The sequence below is a fragment of the Arvicanthis niloticus genome, chromosome 3 (genome assembly GCF_011762505.2).
Source record: "Arvicanthis niloticus isolate mArvNil1 chromosome 3, mArvNil1.pat.X, whole genome shotgun sequence".
NCBI lineage: Eukaryota > Metazoa > Chordata > Mammalia > Rodentia > Muridae > Arvicanthis > Arvicanthis niloticus.
Window position 1 is genome coordinate 93,706,088 of NC_047660.1, and position 20,513 is coordinate 93,726,600.

The window sequence follows — 20,513 nt, forward strand, 5'->3', positions numbered from 1 at the left end:
CCTCTCCATCTTTGGTCAAGTTTAGATAACATAAAATAGATTCAGTGATACAAGGGGGGAAAAGGCGCAGCCAATAATGACTCACAAGTATTTGGAAACATTCAACAGCAGCTTTTCTGAGGAGGAAAAACTTCATGTGAAGAGGTAGAAAGACCAGAGGCTGTCTGTCTGAAGCCAAACCTCACCCACTGGACCTCATGGGGCTGAAGATGTGCTACCCCACACGTGGTATCTTGCACTGAGAAACAGAAACAGCGACAAGGTCGAAATCCCCTCCCTTGCTCTGTACCTCATACAACTGAGGAAGGAGTTTGTGGTCTGCCCCTGAACCAGGGCTCAACATCCGTATGTGACCCTCCCTGTACCCAGAAGGAAGGAACGCTCTTCTCTCAAGGGGCAGGAACACGGGGAGGAGGCTGATCAAAAGGCCTGGCTAAGCTTCCCTTTATTATATCATATTTCTCCATGAATTTCCACTGTCTAATCTAGCATGAAATATGCAAGTAACCATTTCTCTTGGAAGACATAGGTGTAACCATTAACCATTTCTCTGGGTCTTTTTTTTTCCCTTTTTGTGGGCTCTTGTGTCATGAAAAACATATGAGCCATGGAACTAGGGTGGGTAGTAAAGGAGACATTTTCTGTTTATTGTGTTTCTATATATACATATCAGCAAATTTGTTTTTAGGTAGGTAACATCCCGTGATGGTATCTGTGATAGAAAAATAAAACCAAGGTTTGATTTTAGAATTTAGCCGTATCTAGAGAATACTGGAAGTAGATGCAAAAGACCATTACTGATGCCTAGAAGTAACTACACCAATACCAATAACGGCAGCAACTTACTGTGTCTACAAATAGCCACAACAGCAACTGCAGCGACTTAGATTTACTGCGCAGTTACTTCATGCTAATTCTTGAGAGAGATTATCTCATTTGAGCCCCACAGCAAGCCCATGAACTATATATAATTAACCCCATTTATTAGAAGAGGATATTCAGCTACTAGTATTAACCCAAGACCATGCCTGCCAGGAAATAGTGCAGCCAGAATTTGTACCCATTCAGTGAGGCTCCATCTCAACCCTAGTTTGTTTGTATTGTTTAATGCTGCTCGGGATTTCAAGCAGAATGTAGAATACGATGTTTCTGAATAACAACGGGGCAGGATCCATTCAGTACACGGCACGGCACGGCACGGAGAAAAGAAGCAGTCCCAAGATACATTTGTCTGAAGTATATGAGACTGTCAGATTTTTATAAATTAAATTCACTTGATTTGACCCTCATGGCATGTCACTATACATTTAAAATTAACGACAGTACATTTTTAAGCACACTGATAAATGTGGGCCTGTCGTAGTTAAGATATAGCAGGCAGCACACACTCTGAGAATAAGGACCATTCATATTGTAAGGTGACTTTCGTGGTCGCTAGGCCCAGAACAACTCACACATAGCCATATTTTCTCCTGACAGCACAGAAATTACTGTGGCTCTAATATCAGTTTTCTTGCATCATTTCTAAGTTTCATCTGATTTTATCTACAGCACAGCACAATCAAACCCCTACCTTCTGAGTTTACCCAGATAAAAAAACAAGCCCAGCATATCCCAAAAGAGCTGAGGAACTAATGACTCTGGAGATTAGAAGAAATTAAGACCTAATAGGTATGAAACACCTACAATGCCAGTTTTGTAGGCACAGCAGCCTGGAATCATGTAAAGCACAGAAAAGCTCCTGGCAAACAAGTGAACTGGAGCCCAGCAATTGAGGAGTCTGTCCTTTTGGTGGCGCTGTTGCTATGCCCTAGTTCCAGGAACCGGCGCTCATAAAATTAACCACCACCCAGAAGCTTTGATTTCCTATGATCAATTTGCTGGAAATGTTGAGGTAAGGGAGAGCAGGGAAGGCTAAATAAAAGAACAAGAGATAAGATAATCCTGCTATGTTGAGAGGTACAGACAATATTTTTATGTTGTTATGTAAAATCTATTGAAAATGGCAATAATATCGCAAGGTTAATCAAGGCCATAAATAACTTGTCTGAGAACCTCAGCATATGCTTGGGATTTTATTAAGTGAATTTTGCCTCATTTTCCTCCAAATATTCTGCTCTGCAATATGCCACATTGATGGATGCATAAGATGAGCATTTAAGTCCCCCTGCTCACTTTTTCCAAGCTGGGAAGGCTTATATATTTGATATTAGGTTATGGTATGGGGATTTCTAATTTGAAGAAATGATAGCTTTGAGGCATCAACACAGAGAACAGCATGCACATTAGGTGTGCTTTTCTTGACTCTAGGTTCATGAAGGGGCAGAAATAATTGAAGTAGTTTTTTGTTTTGTTTTGTTTTGTTTTTGTTTTTTTGTTTTTTGTTTTTTTAAAAAAGGAAACCAGCTAAGGTGGTTAGCTAAGCTCTGTGGGTGGCAGTGGGGACACCAGTATGTAAGCTCAACCAGACAAGTACAAGCACATCTTTGCTTGTAGAGCCTCAGTCCATGTGCACGGCCCTGTATAGCCCCAGTAGCCATAAAAAGAAAACTTGTCAAAACAGGTTCCTGTTTTGGCAGCTTGGCTCATTTGCTGCCGTAAGGCAACATGGAAAGGCCCTTTGGTGAATTCATTTTACAGGTGATTCTAGTTAACGACCAACATAGGATTTGGGCCCAGAACAGCTTTATGTTGTTTTGGTGATCATATGAAACTACATTTGTGTTCATGTATGTGCATGTGTGTGTGCGCATGCATGTGCCCTCACCACACACTCACCATGAATGGAACGCGTTCATGTTGTTGCCAATCAAAATCAGGTACACATTTACTTAAAAATTGATTGTAACTAAGTCTTCCTTCCTTCCCCAAGGCTGCCTAGAACCCAGTTTCTGAACAAATCTCTCGAGGGCTACTCTTTCCAGAATGCCTCTAAAATCGATCGCTTGTAGCCTGGTTTCCACAGAAGTTGTAAAGTATTGTTTTAATTGAATTTGGGTCTAAGTTAGAAACTTTGAAAAATTTGTCTGTCAAAGGCCAATGGATTTCTCAGTAGGCTTGATTCATTTAGCTTAAGAAGGCTACAAAAGCCAATTTGTGAGGAGAAATATGGTTACATTTAATTACACTTTGAAATGACTAATTTATTACATCTAAACACCTTTTAAACAGTACATACTGCTTGGGATTGTACTGATGCTAGGAATCAGAGCTTGTGGCAAACACAACAGCTTTTGCTAAAAATGTCACTGTATTCTGTGTATACTCTCTAGTTCCACACTGAAGCATCTGTGACATCTTCCCATAAGGGCAGATATTGGACGAGGCCTCACTCAGTCTCCTTTCCATACAATTGCTCATGAAGCCTTGCTCAGAGGGAGAGCTTCTCTGGGCATATGGTAAATGTTTATTATCAATATTTAACATAAAATATTGCACGTGCCACTCAAGATTTACTTAAGCAAAACAAAGCGGATGTTTATTTTGGAGCTGATGAAAACCAGTTTACTTTAGAGTAAAAAGGAATTATTTAGTGTGTATATTACTGATTGTTTCATTTAATCAATGACTGACAGGCAGCCGTCTGGCATCCTGTTCGAGTGTCTTTATGGGTTCGATACCCAGGACTGGGGCCACTTGATATTTAATGTTGCTCAGTGCTAGAGCTGACCCAATGACAAGGCAGAAGGCTGAATGTATGGGAGGACAGGGACATTTATCTGATATTTCTGTAACTTACGGTCCTGCAATGAGTATAAAACAATTTAAAAATAAATTCTTTAGGGGCTGGCACAGCAGGTAGTGGTATTTTCCACAGAACCTGACAACTGACTTCAGTCATTCCCTGGGACTGCCATGGTGGAAGAGAACAACTAACTGCCAGGCTGTCCTCCAACCTATACTCCTGTGCCATGGTGCATACCCCTCACAGATAAATGAATGTAAAAGAATTCTTTAATAAAAAGTTAGCCACCATGTAAGCAGAGCAGATGGTGGGAACAACCAAACCGAAACAAAATCCAAACAAACCAGTGGGTGTGTCCCAAAGGGAAAGTGGGATGGAAGAGCAGGCAGGCTGGCTGAGAACAGGGGCAGGGGACACTGGCTGGAGCAGAATGTCACGTGCTGGTGCATATGCTGGATGGGACGGAGCTAGGCAGCAATGGTGAGTTTCAAGCTCTGTGTGAGCTGAGGGAGAGGCAGGGCCTGAAGAGAAGGATATCTGGCATAAGGAGAGATACTGCTCTCACCTCCACAGACTTGAGTCTGCCCCTGTCTGGAATCTGAAGTTCCTTCCTCCCTTTTGTCTGCACGTGAACTTGTACTCCTTCCTGAGCTCTGGACTAAGTGATGCCGTCTAATAGTGCACCTGGGACCTAGAGGCCATGTTGATATGAATCAATCCTTCCTACACCTTCCCATAGTTCTTTGTCTTACTGCCACTCATCATCCTCAATTACAGAGCTTCTGTCACTCTGTGACCATCCTAAGATGGGGACGAGCTTTAGCTCCAACATCCCGCTAGTCCTCAACACTCTGTACTAAAGAGGAGCAGAATGAGTGGATGTAACACAGATGAGCAAGTCTGGGATGGAAGGTAGATATTCCTGGCTCTGGGCACAGAGGAAGATAAAGCCTTCACAGTGCGGCCTAGAGTAGAGCCACAGAAAGCCCTAGAGCTGTCTGGGGGACAATCCAGTGCAAAGCACACTAATATCCTCAGGGCGCCGTTATGGAACTATAACTAGCTTGAAAGCTTGGAAGGAAGGGTGGAGAGAAGGGAGACGTGAGTCTGGGATGAGGGTGGTCTCTCAGAATGCAGAGACCCCTCTGTGTCAGACTCGAGAGGCAATGGGGAATCAGTGAAGAGATTTACATGGGAAGGAGAGCAGAGCAGATCTGGGCTCTACAAAGGTCCTGTGTGAAAAATGAAAAATAAAAATTTAAAAAGATTCACTGTGTTTATGTGTGTATGTCCATGTGAGTAGATGCCACATGTGTGAATGAATATCTACAGAGATCAGAAGAGGATGTTGGATCCTTTAGAGCTGGAGTTACAGGCAGGGTACAGCAAACTGAACTCTGGCCATCTGCAAGAGCAGCAGGTGTTCTTAACATCTCAGCCACCTCCGTTTTTACTAAGTGCTTACTGTATTTCAAATTCAGCACCAGATGCTTTACAAGGTGATAGGCTGGCCTTGGCCTCATGACACTGACTTTTGAGTGAGTTCTTCTAACCCTTAGCCTGTGGCTCTTGGAGCAGAGGCAAAAAGATGAGGGGGTATGAGAAAATCAGATGAACAGCACTATGCCGAGTTTGTGGTGTTAGGCAGTAGTGGTTAAGAAGCAATAGGAGTGGAGAGATGCCTTATTAGCTAAGAGCACTTGGTGCTCTTGCCGAAGACTTGGGTTTGGTTCCCATAATCCACATCACGGTTTGCACCATTCACAAATTCACAACTCCAGTTCCAGTGGTGCTGACACCCTCTTCTGACTTCCAAGAGCACCAGGAATGCACATGGTGAGCACCCATATATGCAGGAATGCACATGGTGAGCACCCGTATATGCAGGAATGCACATGGTAGGCACCCGTATATGCAGGAATGCACTTGGTAGGCACCCGTATATGCAGGAATGCACATGGTAGGCACCCGTATATGCAGGAATGCACTTGGTAGGCACCTGTATATGCAGGAATGCACTTGGTAGGCACCTGTATATGCAGGAATGCACATGGTGAGCACCCATATATGCAGGAATACACATGGTAGGCACTCGTATATGCAGGAATGCACTTGGTAGGCATCCGTATATGCAGGCCAGGCATGCATACATATAAAATAAAATAAGTCAGTAAATAAAATCTTAAAAAAAGAAACAAATAGAAGAGCCTTAGAATCTGAAGACTAATATGAATATAGGGGAAGGAAAACGTGGGAACAGGGGAAATGTCTTCCAGTCTTCTGGCTCAAGGGCCATTGGGGGCAACACCATTCACTGAGACAAAAGAGGGCAGGGCATCAAAATGCCAGGAAGCCTGTCATTTGGCTTCTTACCACCTCCACTCCTTTTCTCAGGAGAAGAGAAAGGCGTAAGCTCTGAGAGCAGCTGAAACAATGCTTGTAAATTGCTCTATTTAAAGTCCACGTGAGCAGCAGGATGCAGAGTTCATTACGGAATGCAATTTCCCATTTGTTGATAGTTCCAATAGTGGAGCAAACTGAACTTGATGAAATAATAAACATATCCTATGAATACAAAAGGTAAGATTTTTCAAATTTTTTTTCTGTCTAAAAAATAGGCTTTCCAATATCTCATTTGGTTGAATAGAGGGGTTATTAAGTTCATTACTAATGGTGCTATTTTTGGCCATGTGCTTTGAGAGCAGGGTACTTGTCATGCAGGAGACTTCTGTCTTTTGCCAGAACAGGACAGTGATGAGAACCCGGTATCCAGGGCAACCAAGAGTTCAGACTTCTCAGTCCATAAATAATCATTTCTCAGCTTGCCCTCTGTACTCCTGGTCTCTGAGCCACTTCCTGACAAAATGGGCTCCATCCGGAGGCTGCTGTTCTCTCTCTAACTGCGGTTTAAATGACTGCTGGAGAATATTCTATAAAACAGGCACTGTTTCACTTCTGTCTTCAAGTGACCCTTGTAATCTTTACTCCAGTGAGAGGATGCTCTGTGGCCAAAGTCATAGGGACATAGATACTGTCCAGCACTAAGGCTGCCTGGAAAGTTATGTGTATCCATGGCTGTGTCTAATGAAACCACAAATTAAGCAAGAGAAAGTTGGGGGTAGGGGAGATGGAGACAAAGGCCCTAAGGGAACACTGGTGGTGAGTGTCCATCCACCTTTGAATGTCTTTGGAGACTCTGGATTCATTGCCCATGATGACTTGCATGTCCTCTCAAGGGCACAGGAACCTCATTGGATGCCTGCAACACCTGTTTGACAAGCAACTCACTTATCAAGAGTCAGGAAGACAGCTAGGCCACTTCTCGAAATCCCCAGTATTCTCAGGGGAAGTGGAAATGCTAATGGCAGCTGGAAGGCCTCAGGTACCACACGTGACTATGAGGTAAGAGGTTCCGGAGACGCACAATGTCTACAAAACTGTTTTGGGGCCTGGAATAACTGGCTCTAACACAGAAGCAGATTGCAAAACCAATAGGTATCAAATATGTGAAACTTACCTTTCTGTCTACTACATTTGAATTTAATATTTATGTAGGTTTAAAACATAATTTAAAAATTTTAAGGATTTATTAATTTTGATTTTAAGTGTTCGAGTGTTTTGTCTGCATGTTTGTAAGTCACATTTGTGTCTGATGCCTGTGGAGGTCAGAAGAGGACACAGGATATCCTGAAACTGTAGTTACCATATGGGTGCTGGAAACCAAACCTAGATTCTTTATAAGAGCAGGGAGTACTTTGAATGATGAGCTGTCTCCCCAGGCCCTAATGTATGTTTTTATTAAGGGACTTTTATTATTTCCCTTTGGCTCCTAAATAAGTAGGCAAGAGATGGTCAGTAATGTATGTTGGCACTGTACAAGTCAGAGTTATTCTCTTGCTACTTCAGTTGGGATTGCAGACAGATTAATATGAGAAGAGGCAGCTTTTGTTTATTAAAGCGTTTCCATGCTGGGGATGGAGGCCAGGATGTCACACATGCTAGGCAAGGACCTGACCATTGTGCTACATTCATAGCTATGTACAAGCCCTGCATCAAAGTTACCTTACATGTCCTTCTCTGCTAGGCCACAGCTATACGAATGTGTTTTAACATGTGAACATGTGGTGATGTTAGCCTCTAAAAATACTCTCTGCAGCTCCTAACATAACCCCTCAAACACAGGGAGGAGTCAGTCAGTGAGCACCAGTGACAAGTACAGAAGGTTCTTTCCTGTCCTCACTGAGCAGTATTTACTGTGTCTGCGGTCTTTCCCCTTTGTTCATTCATTTAGTAAGTATTTCACTGAAAACTGTTATGTTTCTTTTATGTGGCAAGGGGCTTGTGCTAGAAGCAGGAATTGTCAGAGCCCATTTCGGTGCATGATTTTATACACTGCTGTGATTTGTGTATCAGAAGCGTCATCACCTCCATGAAGCAGAGAGAGGTGGGATCAGAGGTAGTTAGGGGGCAAGGACTCTGAGTTTGTGAATGAATTAATCCCATTATTGTGGGAGCAAGTTCTTGACAACGAGACTCATTGTGCCCCTTTCCACTAGTGTGTGTTCCGCTCCCCATGCCTGCTCCGTTTTCCCTGCCTTCATGGGAAAATGCATAAAAACCCTGGACTTTTCAGCCTTCAGAACTGAACAAAGTAGATCTTTGTATTTATATCAGTGACCTGTTTCTCATCTATTGTGCAGAACAATAGAGAACTAAGACAATCAATGGTCATACACACATTTCCAAGCAGGTATGAGACAATATAAGGTAATGCCATCCTCCACTATCTCTCCTTCCCTTAAAAGCCTATTTCAGAATGAGCTCTGCATGTGTCTCATGGTTGGTGGCTCATTTTTGGCTCTACTTTCCCCAGATAAGTCTGGGCTTGTTCCTTTTGAAGGTGAGGGGATAGATGCAAAGTGCAGGACTCACAGGTGGGAGACAAGAGTTCCACGTGGTTGTGTCATCACTGCTGGTACTGATGCTGACATTACAGTTGTCCACCTGGGATGCGCTCAGGCCATGAGGAGCCCCAGGATCCTCCAGATCTTCATTCTGCTGCCGCCTGAGGCTTGCCAGCATCTGCAACTCAGATTCGCTCATCTGACTGGGCTGATAGTTTCTCCAGTTGTATTCCTGATCCAGAAAGAGACAGAGATATGACAGAGTATTGCGGTTTCAATTTTATGAGCTATCAACAATTGTGTCTCCTGCCCTACCTTCAAGAGAGGCCTAAAGGCTCTTCATGAGAGGCTACTATATCTACTCCACCTAATCTCTGCTCCTAGTACACAGACACATTGCCTTCACAAGGGACCTCAAAAGCATCAAACTGGCATCTGCCTTAGTTTGCCTGCGAATGCTAATCCCCTCTGGCTGCCTGGCTGGCTAACAGATATGACTCTTCCTGGGGGAGGCCTTTTCTGACAATAACAAATGGGGCCAGCTCCTCTATTATGTGTTCTCATAGAATTTAAAAGTTTTGACTTTTAGCATTTGTCTCAATTATAGCTGTCTAACTAACTGCCCTGCGACTGACTAGTCAGCCATGAGCTCTGCACAGATTGCTGCCATGACTGCCTGACTCCAGCTGGATTCCCGCGGTGAAGATTTGTAGGTGTTTAACTTCAGGGCCTAAACTCAAAGCAGTGTTTAATTAAATGAATTTATCTGTTTACTACTTATGCATTTTGGAGAAAGGGTTTCCTCATAACCCAGGCTGGCCTTGAAGTCACAGAAATCCTCCTACTTGAGCCTCTTGAGTGCTGAGGTTACAGGTGCAAGTCACCACAGCCAATTTAAAAGGAGCTCTGTAAAGAAAAACTCTTTTTCTAGACAAAAGCCCAGCTTTGAAGGTATGATGGTTTATATATGCTCAGCCCAGGGAGTGGCACTGTTAGAAGGTGTGGCCTTGTTGGAGTAGGTGTGTCACTGTGGGTGTGGGCTTTAAGACTCTTATCCTAGCAGCCTTCAGATGAAGATGTAGAACTCTCAGTTCTTCCTGCACCACACTGCCTGGATGCTCCCAAGTTCATGACTTGATGATAATGGACTGAACCTCTGAACCTGTAAGCCAGCCCCAATTAAATGTCCTGATAAGAGTTGCCTTGGTCATGGTGTCTGTTCACAGCAGTAAAACCTTAACTAAGACTTAAGGTAATGAAAGAATTTTACCACTGTAAGTCCCCAGATGTAACACAAATAAACATTATTTCTTTTTTTAATTATTAAAAAACGTATGTTTTGTGTGTGTGTGCGTGTGCGTGTGCGCGTGCGCGTGCGTGTGCGTGTGTACCCATAAGTGACATGGACTACATGTACAGCAGAGGACAACTAGCCAGAGTGAGTTCTCTCCTTCTACTATATGGGTCACAGAGATGGAACTCAGGTTGTCAGGCTTGGCAGCAGTGCCTTTACCTGCTGAGCCATTTTGACAGCACATAAATCTTATTTCAATATATAGGAAATGAATTAGTATATGAAAACTTGGACACATTTTGTTTCCTTTCCTATGGTGTAAAGCATGGCTAAAACTTGGCCTTACATATGAGCAATGTACTTTACACTTAAGTCTAATACATAACTTAAAAGTAATTTGAATTTTCCTGGCATGTCTGGAAATATTGGTTATAGTCACAAGGACTTCCTATAAAACATCAGAACTTTCAGATCTTCCCATGGAGACCTTTACTTATTTTCTTGGAGGACACTTTGAATTGTTACTGCCTTTTCTTTTTTATTATCTTAGGAAAAAATAAAATCCTGAAAACAATTCTTGGAGTGCCTAAGACACCAAATGATTTCTAATAAGACATTGCCATCTCCCTAACTTGAATTTTTAAAATATTGCTGTTTGATAATATGACGAGCAGACTTTCTGGGGTGTTGTTGGGGAACCTCAAATAACTCCTTACTCATGGCTCCAGAAGAACACTCTCCCCATACATGTAATAACTTTTTAAGGTATCATGGGAAGGCTTTGTATGTACTTTGTCATGTCCCTATTTGGTCATATTAAAAACCCATATTATGGGTTTCTTATTGATTTATAAAACATCTTTACATGCTGAGGACAGTGTCGCTTGCCATCGCTGTCAGAGCCTAGCTCATCATCTTGCTTTCCCTTTTGTTCACAGATACGGAACTCTCTCCTCCTTTTAAAACTGAATACATTTTCACTACAAATATGGTAACTCCTTGTCATGCTACAAGTACTACGACACTTTCTCTCGTGTCTTCTTCTCCCTCACCTATGCTTTCCTTCTTCTCCCTCTCACAGCTCCCTTTATCTTCCCACCCAGACCCTTCTAAGTCCATACATGAGAGTAAACATATAGTACATGTCTTTCCATCTAATTTATTTTGCTTAACATAATGATCTCTAGTTTCACCAATTTCCCTGTAAATGGGACCTTTCTGAAGGTTGAATAAAATTTTATTGTGTGTAAGCGTCATCTTCTCTCTACCCATCCATCTTTGATGGCTACCCGGGTGTTCGTGAACAGAATAGCAGGAGACAGGAGTATACAAGTCTCTCTGTATGCTGACTGAGAATCTTTGGGTTGTCCTCAGGATTACACCCAGGACATAGGGCAGATTTTAGTTTTTAGAGGAGCTTTCACACTGAACCCCACAGTGGCTGGTCTGGTTTCCATTCCTGCCAGCAGTGTGTAAGGGTGATTGCTTATTTTTTGTGATGATAGCCATTCAGATAAAGTAAGATGGATTCTCGTCGCAGCTTTAATTTGCATTTTCCTGATAGCTAAAGATATCAAACAACCTTTCAAATATTTATTGGCTATTTGTGCTGCTTCTTTTGAGGACCATCTGTTCAGTTCCTCAGCTCACTTACTGAATGGACGATTTCTTCCTTTTTCTGGTGTTTACGTTTTTTGTAATTCTTTATATATTCTTGATGTTAATTTCCTGCCTGATGTATGATTGGCAAAAACATTCCTTCCATTCTTCTGTAGGCTGTTTCCTCACTCTGCTGAGGTTTCCCTGCTTTTCCTCATTTTCTATGGCCCTGAGGTGCATCTTTAGGCTATTTGAGATTGCTCAGATTTCTTAATGCAAGCACTCACTACATTGCACGGGCTATTAGTTGTGCTTAAATTTTCATTTCATTTTTAAGTATTTAAAAACCCAGTGATTTCTTCAGTGACCCACTGGATCGTTCAAGAGTGCACCAACAAGTCGCCAAGTCTTTGTGAGGTTTTTCTTGTTATTAAGTTCTAGTTTTATTCTGTTATGAACTGATACTATGTAAGAAGCCATTTTAACCTTTTGGAATTTGTTTGGGTTTGCTTTGTGACCTAGAACGTGGTTTATTTTAGAGAAGGTACATGTTCTTCTGAGAAAAGCGTATATTCTCTGTATATGTCAGGTTCATTTTGTGTATGGCACAGCTTACCTGACATTTCTTTGTTGAAATGTAGTTTGCCCTCCCTATCTCATGATGAGCGAGGGATCCCGGAGTCAGCCACTGTGACTGCATCTTGACCTTGCTCACCTTCAATTATCATTAGTATTTGTTTTATGAAGCTAAGAAAAATGTCCTAGCCGGGCAGTGGTGGCGCATGCCTTTAATCCCAGCACTTGGGAGGGAGAGGCAGGCAGATTTCTGAGTTCAAGACCAGCCTGGTCTACAGAGTGAGTTCCAGGAAAGCCAGGGCTACACAGAGAAACCCTGTCTCGAAGAAAAAAAAAAAAAAGAAAAAAGTCCTGAATTTGGCTTCCCCATATTTACAATTATTATGTCTTCTTGATGGATTATTTCTGTTGTTAGAATGTAGGAGCATTAATGAGCATTTAAGAAGCTTTGGGAAAAATATCACAAGAGGAACAACATTTACATTCCAATGAAAAACCACTAAAAAAAGCAAATATTTCAAAGTCACAAGAAGTAGCCACGCTAACAGTAAGCACACGACAATGTGATTGGCTCACTGTCACTGAGAAGATGTGTGTGCCTCAGTTACAGTGGTTACATAAAGTGGCTCCAACTGTGGAAAAGTGAGACCCTGTACACACTGCTGGGTGGGAACATAAATGGAGCTTATAGTTTCTCAAAATGTTAAGCATAGAGTGCTCATGAGACCCAAAAATCCATGCCTGAACATATACAACGGGAACCAAAAATTCATATTTTCTTACACACACACACACACACACACACACACACACACACACACACACACCCCACATAGAAAAACAAAGCAACCCAAAATGGTGTACACAAATGTCATAGCAGCATTGATCCAAATAGCCTAAAGGTGACAACAGCCAAGTGTCCATCAACTAACCCACGGAAGTTTACTTATCTATTTTATATACTGTAACTTGGTCATAAAAGCTAATAAGTTTATTACATTCCAGTCTACAGGACCTTGAAAGCATTATGTTACATGAAAGCAGCCACACATAAAGGCCACATATCATGTTCTTCTATTATCTGACAAGTCTGGAGTAGGCAAATACATAGACATGGAAAGTAGATTAAGATGTCAGAAGCTGGGAGAAGGAATGGAAGCACCTGCCCATATAAGTTCCCTTGCAGATGGTGAAGATGCTCTGTAACCAGGTCACCATGGAGGTTACAGAATATATTAAAATTCCTGGGTTGTGTACATTAAACAGGTGATTTTAGTGGTATATGAATTGCCTCAATTAAAAAACAGTTCAGTAACCAGAAGTGATATGAACCCCTGCTTAACTTTGGGCGCAGCAGGGAACAGGTAACATGCTGTCCTGCCTTTCAAGTTGTGGATCTGACATGCCAGTGTGTCACACCAGCATGTCAGTTGGTTTGGCATTACTAATACGTGTTTTTACAATGGAAAATGACACTTTAAATTCTCAATATTTCCTTAGGAAGAAGTCGGTATGTCCTTGATATGACTGACCCATGTATCCAATCTGTTTGTTTAGTCCACAGCCTGTACAGTGCCCCAACTGCAACCCTGGGTGCTGAGAAGAAAACAAGAGAGTTTGAGGCAGAGCTTCTGTCAGACAGATCTAAAGCCAGGCCCTAGTTTTGCCAGTTCCAGTCATCACTGAGAATATCATCCATTTCTTCATGCCTCAGTTTCGTCATCTGTGGAAGCCACAGTAATACCAAGGGAAATTTGATGGACTCAGTAGTACATCAGCAGATGCTGTCACTGCACAAACAGCACTCAGCAGGCTAGTGACGTCCATGCATTTGAAAAAACTGTGCAGTTTGGTTTTCACATAGCCACCTAGAGCTCAGGTGCTACAGAGTAGATCCATCATCCCCATCCTGTGTACGTGTGCGTGTGCGTGTGCGTGCCTGTGCATGTGTGTCATGGGGCATCTGTGGAGGTTGCAGGACTTGCGGAGAGGTTTGCTCCTGCTACCTTAATGTGGATTCTGTGCACTGAACTCAGATATCCAGATTTGTGCAGTAAGCACATTTCCCCACTAAGCCATCTTGCTGCTCCTGGAAGAGCAACTTTTGAGAGGTGGGCTATCGAATGGTCTCAGGTTATCCTGGTCATGCCGTTAAAGGGGATTGTGGGGTACCCCATGTATCTTCCTTTTCTTTCTCTTTCCCAACATGTCCATGACGTTTTGCAATGTGCTGCTGTTGTATGTGCTGTCCACAGGCCCCCGGACAACAAGTCCAACCAATCATGGACTGAAACTTTCAAACTGTGAGCCAAAATAAACCCATTTTCTTTAAAAGCTGATTATCTTGTATATATGTTATTGTCATAGCGAATACACATACCTTCATGAATAACTATATTAAAATTGTGTGTGACATAAAAAGAAAGATAGAAATTAATGTGGTTGAGATTTAAAAGTTGAGGACAGTTTAAACCTTGGGTTTAAATGGGTTTGGTCCAATGGGTTGTCTTTGAAATTCATGGCTCAGTGGGAAAATATCCCTGCAGGACCTCAGTGTTGACAATCAAGTCATGAATCCATTATTGCTGTTCCCTTTCCTCATTTTCTGTTGCAGAGAGAACTGGGATAGTCGAGGAATGCAGCACAGGAGGGACTATCATTAGCTGTCTAGCAGATCAGAGGATGCCTCACTGAAGTCCATGGTGACACTGATAGCTAATTAAGTTTGCTGGCAGTGGAACTGGTGATCTTTAGTAAGGTCCTTCCACTGTGGCCAGTACTGAAGCCAGAGTGAGGACTACCTGCCTGGGCTACCACAGTAGTCTACAGTAGTGCAAATAAAGAAGATGGCATGATTCATTCCACAAATGCTTACTGGGACTCCTTTCCATGCTAGGCTCCTTCACATTAAGCTTGCTTAGAACTTTATGTAGTCTCATGATTTTATTTCATAAGGAAATAAACTGCCATCTGGAAGGGGCACAGAGGAGGAAACAGCTTCTCCCAGAGTTATAGATAGAGCAACTGGTGGCAGACAGGTAATTAACTTAGTTCTCTAAGACAGTTTTAATTTGCAGTCTCTTAAGCTACTTCAAAATCACAAGAAAGACCAAGTCATTTATTTTCCTTATTATTTTTAATGTTGTGAATTTCACATCATGAACCCCAATCCCACTCATCTCCCCCTCCCCGCATACCTACTTTCCTTTGCAACCTCCTCCTCAACAGAGGAAAAAAAAAATCTCATTGTGGAAGCTGCAGTGTGTCGCAGTGTGTCCCACAGTGTACCCTTTTGTCCACACTTCTTTGCTTGCAAATGTGCATTGCAGTGACTCATTGGTCTGGCATAAGGCCTCTGGCTTCTGCTACACTATCAATTCTAGATCCTCTCTGGGACTCCTCTCAGATGTCCTGTTATTGTTTTGTGTCATGGTGCTCTTGTAGTTTGGATCTGTAGGACCGGCTCCTTTATGGACCCCAGCAGTTCACTGACGGGGTAGATGTTGGGGTGGGTCAAATCAAAGCCCTGGATCTGGGCCTGAGAAGATCTGAGTTGGTCAGCCCACCAGCTCTCCCACATTCACACCACTGGGGCAAGCTCTCCTGCCTTGCCCCTGGTGGACCATTCAATGCTGCAGTGTAAGGGTCAGGGCCAACTCTCCCACTCCCATGTCCCTGGGGCTGCCCAGGCAGGGTTCAGGGCCCATTTTCCTGAGTGTTGCAGCCAGTGAGGGACAGGACCAGTTCTCCCCACTCTCACACCCTCATGGGCAGCTCACCTGCACCCCCACCATCAGGGTCTACTCTTCTGTGCTGCCCAGGCTAGGCACAGGGCCACTCTCCCAAATGCTATAGCTGGTGAGGGGCAGGGGCAGCTCTTCTGCCTGCTCTAAGTGGTGAGGATGAAATCGAGGGGAGATCTCTTCCTTGTCCTTGCCACCACACAGGTCTAGTGGCAGGGCCAGCTTTACCATGTATATACCCTTGGGGGCAGCTCTCCTGCAACTAGGGCCAGCTCTACTATGCTTCCTAGGCCATGTACAGGGCCTGCTCTTCTGACTGCTATAGCTGGCTGGGATGGGGTCAGCTCTCCTGTTCTCTCATCTCCAGGGTCTGCTCTCCTTTCTGCACAGCCCTCAGACAGCAAGCAACATGCGACTGTATGGCAGCCTAGACCAGGGATGTTTGCCTGGCCTTTGGTGGTAACAGACCCCTGTTGCTGCAGGGTAATGGACCCAGACATGGTTCTGGGTGGCATCCGTGGCTACTAACATCAGGCGGTCTTCACTTCCCTTGAGCCTCCAGTTCTGCCTCTCCTCATTGTGCACACATCCTTCTGTTTCTCTTTTCTTTCTTTTTTCTACCTCTTACTTGCTCCTCTTAGTGGCACCTGGAGGTTCCTGTGTTTCAGGTGTAGTCTCGGGAGTGCTATGCCTGACCTGTGCATTATGGCACCAGGCAGGGGTCATCTTGGGCATGGTCTGCCCCCATAGGCCTGTGTGGCACTAGACTGGTGGTCATTTGGGGCTTGCTCATGCCCAGGCCCGCCAGCATGGCCACACTTGGGGGTGTTGTCTGTCTTGGGCTCATTCCTGCCAGATGCCTATGGTCCGAGGTAGGGTTCATCTTGTCTCTGACTCTCTCCCCACCATGGATGCCTGTCCTGGCCATAGCAGAGCCAGACTGGTGGTTTTGTTAGGCCCACTTTCTTCAGGGAGTGTTAGGCTACTAACCATTCAGATGTTCATTGGTCAGGACACCTGCAATCCCTCTAGGCTCATGTCCTTATTATTGTTTAGAGGAGGCCTGCAGTATAGTCTTCACATCAAGGGGACTCCACACACAAGATATTGTCTAATCGCATCACCCACGTACTGAAAGAAACAGTGCTTTGTGTAATTCTGACTCTGAAGGACTCTGTATGTTAGCTGGAACCTAGTTTTGCCTCCAAACATCCTTGTAGGAAGGAGAGATGCTGCCCATCTGCTTTGTTAGGACTAAGGCAATGGCTGAAGGCTGTTGGCTCAGCTGGCAAGTTCTTTGCTCCCTACCTACATCCTTCAGGTTGTTATTTTCTTTGATCTGTCTTCAAGTATTAGTTGCAAAGGCACTGAGGCAGTGGCTCTCACCCTTCCTAACGCTGCAGCCCTTTATACAGTTCCTTATGTTGCAGTGACCCCTCAACATAAAATTATTTTGCTGCTACTTCATAGTTATAACTTTGTTACTTTATGAGTAGCAATTTTATGCAATATGTAAATATTTTATATGCAGGTTGGTCTTAGGCAACCTCTGTGAAAGGGTCATTCCGTTTCCAAAGGGGTCACGACCCCCAGGTTAAGAACAACTGCATTAGGAATGGCTGTTGCTCTCATGAGCCTTGTAGTTAGCAAAGCAAATAAGATTTCTGGGATGAGACAGCCATAAGCCAGCAAAGGACCACATAGATAGCCACACAGGGCCTTGATGTCAGCTAAGGAAAACTAACTCTAGCTAAGATAAAACACGACATGTAAAATAATCTTTGAACCTGATGCTCTTTGACTAGTGTCTTTTCAAGATTTCAGTGTGGAATAGCATAATTGATTAAATATCTGCTTGCAAAATCTCGGAGCTTCAGTCTCAATTTACAGTGTGAAGAAAAGTGAGATACAGCCCCAGGACCAGATCAGATCAGATCAAGAATCTCACGGTTTTCAGATGGGAGGGGAACAGAGCTAAGGGAACATTCTCAAGTTTTTTTGCTGTGGAGTCTATAAATCTCTTTAGGAATCAAGTCCCCATTGTGACTACACATGACTCTTACTGCACAGCAGAAACACTGTGCTGTAAAAACTCCAAATCTGAGGTGAGTCAAGAGCGGAGGTTTAGTTTATGGTAGAGTACCCATCTAGCTTTGGCTGAGCCTCGAGTTTTATTCTAATGTGGAGTCTACCAAAGCACCCCACCTCTGTACTGTTTCAAACTAGGCCGAGTGTATCGTACTACTCGCCCACTCTCAAGGGTGTGGTAGGTGATAGGGCATAATACCTATGATGACTCAGAGCTCTGAGTCCAGGGAAGCTTCACGGGAGAAAATGGTGTCTAATCTGGGCCTTCACAATGGGTGATACTGTAGTATAGTACACTCCTCAGGCCAAAAATGAGAGTCAAGCCAGAAGCATGCAGACCATGTTCATAGGAAACCTTTAGATTAGAAAGTAACACTTGCACATTACTGTTTTAGAAAAGAAATAATACTAACCCAAGGTAACAGGGATGAGGATAGCTCTAAATAATCGAAATCCTATAGCAAGAAACTGCCTCCTCTGTTCCAACCAAGCTTCAGTAAAAGTCTAAAATTTCGCCAAAAGATATATCATTAATAGTTACCAACTGAATACTACCCTAGTAAAACTGATAATAAATGATGTTTCGAATACTCAGGAAAACTATGCAACCATGAATGTGCTATTGACTCTGACCAACAAAATGCTATAAGAGAGAGCATTAGAGAGATATGGAGGTAAAACTGATCCTGGGGACAGCAGTACAAGTGACAAGATGAGAAGTTACAGAGCACAGTAGGACCTCTGAGGTGTTACTGTTTTGTTTTTTCTTAACTGGGATGATGGTTATATGACTTTGTTCAGACTGTGACCATGAAATATGCTTCTGGGTACCATAATAATGAAGTCTAAGGCCTAAAAGTTAATGTCTGGCAACTAACTCCGGCAGTTCTACATCAGCCTAACTGGAGAGCGAGTGGCATTCCCGCACTTATATTTGATGTTGCATTTTGTGGATGTAAGTAGAATTTTGGAAGTTGTTTTGGTGCCCTATGTGACAGCGAGAATAGTATGAGAGGTCATTCTTCTAAGCTAACTTTAATTGACATTTTAATTTGAGAATTCACTTCCTTTCCATTGTGCTTGCAGCCATGTTTAGTTCCTGGAACTGCTATTTAAAATAGTAACTGATGGTGCACTAGCATCTTGGGGCATCTCTTCACTGGTGTGCTACGCATCCTGGGGACACAGTGAATCAATGATGGGAACGAGGAACAAGCAGGAAGCTCAAATAGAAGTGTAAAGCAGCACACACGCAGCTACCCTGCTCATTCACCGTTTACGGTATTCCGCAGCATATGACTACTACACAAGGGGAAAGTTAAAACTTAAAGACTGAGCCATGGGAAGACCTAGAACACTTGGCCAAGCGTGGAGGATTTGGTATCAGCTCACACAACATACACGACAGGACGGTAATTCAAAAGGACCAACTTCTATGAGTCGAGATTGTATTTTATGTCAATGGTAGTCACAGATCTACGTGTAACAAGAGCCAGTGTCACTGAATATCTGCCACAGGCCAACACCTTTCTGCACCCAATTCATGACAGCCCTGCATTCCATATACACCTATCCTCCAAAAAGACTCAGAAAGAAAATTCTTAGGTAACTGAACTCAAGCTTCATTCCTTGGGAGGAGATAGATAGGTAATATTTAGTGTAACCCATGTGCCTGTACTCTTTGGAAGGAGGGCCCCAAAGCAAACTTTAAAGATTTTTTTTTATATTGATATACTGCGTTTGTAGAGTCTAGCACAACCCATGATCCACACAGAAACACACTTTCATACATTCTCCTTGTTCGTCAACTTGCTAAGTTGCAGAAAGGATTCTGACAATTAGAGCTGGATTCTTTTTATTAACCTTTCAGTGAGTTGAAAACTGATTTCTAATTTTCCAGCAGCTATCTGTTGAGTTCAAGGTACTTCCTGAGCTTAATAATTAAATATGCATTAGAAGGAATGTGGCAGAGTCAAGCTGAAGAGGACTCATATTCAAGGCTATGACATCTTCAAGATAACAGTAGCCTTGGACGTGGGACAAGCAGAACAGCCTTCAATAAATAATATTCAGCTTTTCTTTAGGGAACTGAGGTACTTAAGTAAGTAAGGTTACTGAGTATTATAGAAATGGAAAGAGCAGAGTAAGCAATGTGAAGTTTGGGGCGTGAAGACGGAACATCTTCGTGGGATTAAGAAAAGTGATGACCAACCTGTGCACACCTACTGTCAACAGAAGTCAAGTTGCCACCTGAACTGTAATGGAACTAGTTATGGCAGGCTCTAAGGTCTTTCTCTCTCTTTCCTTTCTTTCTTTCTTTCTTTCTTTCTTTCTTTCTTTCTTTCTTTCTTTCTTTCTTTCTTGTGTGTATGTACATGCTTGCATGAGTGTTGGTTCTTAGATTTAAAAAAAATCATCTAAAGTTTTCTTTTATGTGGAAGTTAGAAACCAATGTCAAATGTCTTTCTCGATTGTTCTCCACCTTATACACTGAGGCAGTACCTCTCACTTGAATGTAAAACGTCCTGATCCAGGTAGTCTAACTAACCAGCTTGCTCTAGAGATCTTCTATCTCTTTATCATGTTGGGATTTCAGGTGGTCCCTACATCTACAGGACATTTAC

General features: G+C 43.0%; 1 protein-coding gene across 3 annotated transcripts in view; it reads right to left on the bottom strand.

Moving 5' to 3' along the window:
• The window catches only part of Cfap20dc (CFAP20 domain containing), a 218,539-nt gene that overhangs the window by 46,813 nt on the left and 151,213 nt on the right, over positions 1–20,513 (bottom strand). For all 3 annotated transcript variants that reach the window (XM_034498162.2, XM_076931532.1, XM_076931531.1), the window contains exon 13: positions 8,618–8,821. In XM_034498162.2, coding sequence (XP_034354053.1) covers positions 8,618–8,821 — 204 coding nt within the window. The remainder of the gene's footprint in view (positions 1–8,617; positions 8,822–20,513) is intronic.